At 47.3% G+C, this 3,449-nt stretch overlaps 1 protein-coding gene across 1 annotated transcript; it reads left to right on the top strand.

Moving 5' to 3' along the window:
• Positions 1-973: 973 nt before the first annotated feature.
• MELLADRAFT_95712 (uncharacterized protein) lies at positions 974-2,710 on the top strand (the record flags this gene model as incomplete). Its single annotated transcript, XM_007418287.1, has 1 exon — positions 974-2,710. The coding sequence occupies one exon, from the start codon at positions 974-976 to the stop codon at positions 2,708-2,710; it is 1,737 nt and encodes a 578-aa protein (XP_007418349.1).
• Between the last annotated feature and the right edge of the window lie 739 nt (positions 2,711-3,449).

Raw genomic sequence — 3,449 nt, forward strand, 5'->3', positions numbered from 1 at the left:
TCCAATGACAGCCATGTGTATTCCTTTGTTCCCAAAGATGACAAAGCTATTACCAACGCACCACCGGAATGTCAAGCAATCATGCGTTATAGAAACGAATACAAGTCTAATAATCTCAAGAGAGCAGTGGACGCGTTTGTTTGGAAGAGCAACAAACCACACGAGTTTCCCAACGCACTGGTGTGGGACTTGTTGCAGTACAACTATATCGACTTGGAGAAAGTCAATGTGGGAGTTATCCCTGACACTTCAGACCAGTTCTCAAAATCTTTGGAGAAAGAAGCTGCGGCTAAAATCAAACCCCGCCGTTTTTCTGAGTCTGGGGAGTGGAGAAATGCTCTCAGTATATTACGTAAAAGCCTATCAATCGCATTTGTAAGTTGTTTTCCTATGTTTCGAAAAATCTTCTTCGATTATACTCTTGAAAGAGAAAGAACTTCTGGGGGGTAGGGCTACCTACGTATACCAATATACCAGTATATATATTGTCGCAGTCAACCAGAATGGTCGCTGACTAGTTTGTTTCGTGTGTATGGTGATCTCGTGGTGTTTACGGGATCAAATAGCCAAAAGCAGCAGATTCATTCAAGAAATATGCACACCACGTTAAATCGTTGGAAATCATCTTTACTAGGAGGGTAAGCAGGAATTACAAACCTATATACATATTGCTAGAAACGAGAAAGCCGATGATAGCTTTCCTCGATGTTTCTGATATAAATATCGTCATACTCATACATACTTGTTTACTCCTTTTTCCGCCCCGGATAGGGAAATTGGAGAGACATCATACCTTATGACGCCGAAATGCGTAAAGTGTTTGCCATCAAACCTCACTTATCATTCGCCGATTTTGATAGCTACGAGTTGGAACACGTCAAGTCCATGGCGTGGCCTAAAGCCTCTTCGAGCTCTCTTACTCGCTCTTCAGTTCCTATGCATAGCGGCTCTACGTCTTTTACGCCAAAATCTCATGGCCCGAGGCCAACGGTGGACAGGAACAGGTCCTCCCGCTCTCAACAAACTCAATTCAAAATCAAGCCTACGGAGGGCCTGCCGCGCAATCAGACTGTTTGCGGAGGCTGGAATCTCGACAAATGCCCTGACCCGCCGAAATGTGGCAGGATTCATGACATCTGCGACGTTATGGGGTGTTACGAACCCCATAAGCGAATCAACCATCCCAAATGACCTGTCTTTTGACGCGACTAAGTTTAAGGAGGATCTAGTTCGCGAGATGACGGAGCGTGACTACGGGACTCAATCTTTTAAGCGGGGCTACAAATGGGAATGGCCAGGGGCTAAAGGATATTCCAACACCATTGATTCTAGTTTGACGGCGGAGCCTCTGGATGCGCCTCCTCCGCTATCGGACGATCCGAAGGCAGCATATGCCCTGAAGCAATACTCGTCATTCTTTGTGTTGACATCTCCTATTGATGTAAACATGTTTGAATTCCTATTACGAGATCACCCTAACAGACCCTTTGTCGAGTCGGTGGTACAAGGGTTACGCGAGGGTTTCTGGCCCATGGCAGATCTGCCTTCCGAAAAGGTGTCTTTCGTGAAGAATCACCAGGTGTGCAATCAGGCGCCCGATCTGTTGACGAAAGCGTGCAAAGAGGAGGTGGAAGCAGGCAGGTATTCGGAAGGTTTTCACACTTTATTGCCCGGCATGAAGGTATCGCCTTTGTTATTAGTAGCTAAGAAGGGTTCTTCAAACATGAGAGTGTGTACAGATATGAGTTATGGGAAACCGTCGCTAAACGATCACATCATCAAGGATCGTATTAAAGTGTCTTTTCACTCCCTGATTTCTTTTGCACCCTATATGGTCGAGATGGCAAAGAAGGGGATACCACTTATGCTATGGAAGTCGGACGTCCAGAATGCTTACAGGATTCTGGCAATGGCTTTGGCTTGGCAGTTACGCCAGATAGTCTGTGTAGATAACATGTTTCACGTGGATCGGTGCGCGAATTTCGGTTCGGCAGCATCACCAAAGATTTGGTGTTTGTTCTTTTCTTTGGTACTTTGGATTGCGAGGACGAGGATGGGGATCAGTAGGATGAATAATCTCATGGATGACACGTGGGGGGTAGCTCCCTTGTCCTCCATGGTGGTCTTCAAAGGACATCAGGTCCCTCTTGACCAGGCAAAACTGTTGCTTCTATTTGATGTCCTGAACATTCCATGGGAATGGAAAAAGCAGGTACATGGAGTCTACCTGGAGATCATAGGACACCTGGTTCGATCTAAGGAGCTCTCTTTCTCCCTGCCGGACGATAAGAAAGCCAATCTTGTCATGGCTTTGAGGACCTTTACGTTAACTAAGTCCAGGTCTTTGCGCAATTGGCAGTCATTGCTCGGTTGGGCGTCGTGGGGGTTGAATTCTTTCCCTCTGGGACGCTGGGCCCTCCAGTCTTCATGGGAAAAGATAGCGGGGAAGTCTCACAAGTTTCTAGTAGTACCTCACAACAAAACGGTGCAGAAGGATCTGTCTTGGCTGGCCGACTGTCTGGAAAAATCGACGGGTAACCTTTTCCTCGAGGCGGTCATCTGGTCGGTTAGCGAGGCCGATTTCCTATGCACGGCAGACGCCTGCCCGTCCAGACTAGGGGTTTGGCTGCCAAATACGGTGGAAGGGTTCCATTTTGCCCTGCCAGTGCCGTCACGTGACATTTATTGGGCAGAACTCGCAGCCACGTAACACGCCATCCTAATCGGGATTCGTCGTGGAGCAAAACGGTTGCTTATATGTTCAGATTCCTCTAACGTCTGCGACTTATTTCTCTCCCACTGCCCCAAGGAGAAGGTTTGCACTATGTTTTCGGCCATTATCTCCCACATTCTTGAAGCGAAGGTCGATGTGCAAGTACATCATCTTCCGGGGGTGAAGAACATATTCGCTGACGTGTTGTCTCGCAACGCTCTCACCGATGTGCGACTCAAGATAAAGGAGGCCATCATTGCTCCTCTGGACGCTTTCCGTTCGTTGCCGGACGGGGGTTTCCTCTCTCAGAAATAACGCCTCCCGGTTCTTCACGTTTTTCTCTCCAAGCGTTCTTTTCATTTTCTCTTTTTCTCCTTTGTGTTCTTTTCCTTTTTGTTTTCCTTTTTGTTTTTTATTTTGCTTTATGTCCGCACCTTCAAAGCACAACCTTCTTCAGGCGCTCGCTAGGGCTGACGCCGATCAGGCACTGGCCTCGTCCACCAAGGCGAAGTATTGTAGCGCTATGATCTCTTTCTTAAATTTCTGTCACTCTATCTCAGTAGCTCCAGTCCCAACGGAACGAACTATCATCATGTACATTTCAGCGTCCTGCCGAACTATCAGCAAACGAACGGGGCGTCCCGTCTCTCCTAGGACGGTTGAGGCCTATTTATCGGGCATTGCATCAGCTTTCAGTTCTTGCTATCCTAAAATTACCGACATCACCAATAGTAAA

Source organism: Melampsora larici-populina (genome assembly GCF_000204055.1).
Source record: "Melampsora larici-populina 98AG31 unplaced genomic scaffold MELLAscaffold_88, whole genome shotgun sequence".
Lineage (NCBI taxonomy): Eukaryota > Fungi > Basidiomycota > Pucciniomycetes > Pucciniales > Melampsoraceae > Melampsora > Melampsora laricis-populina.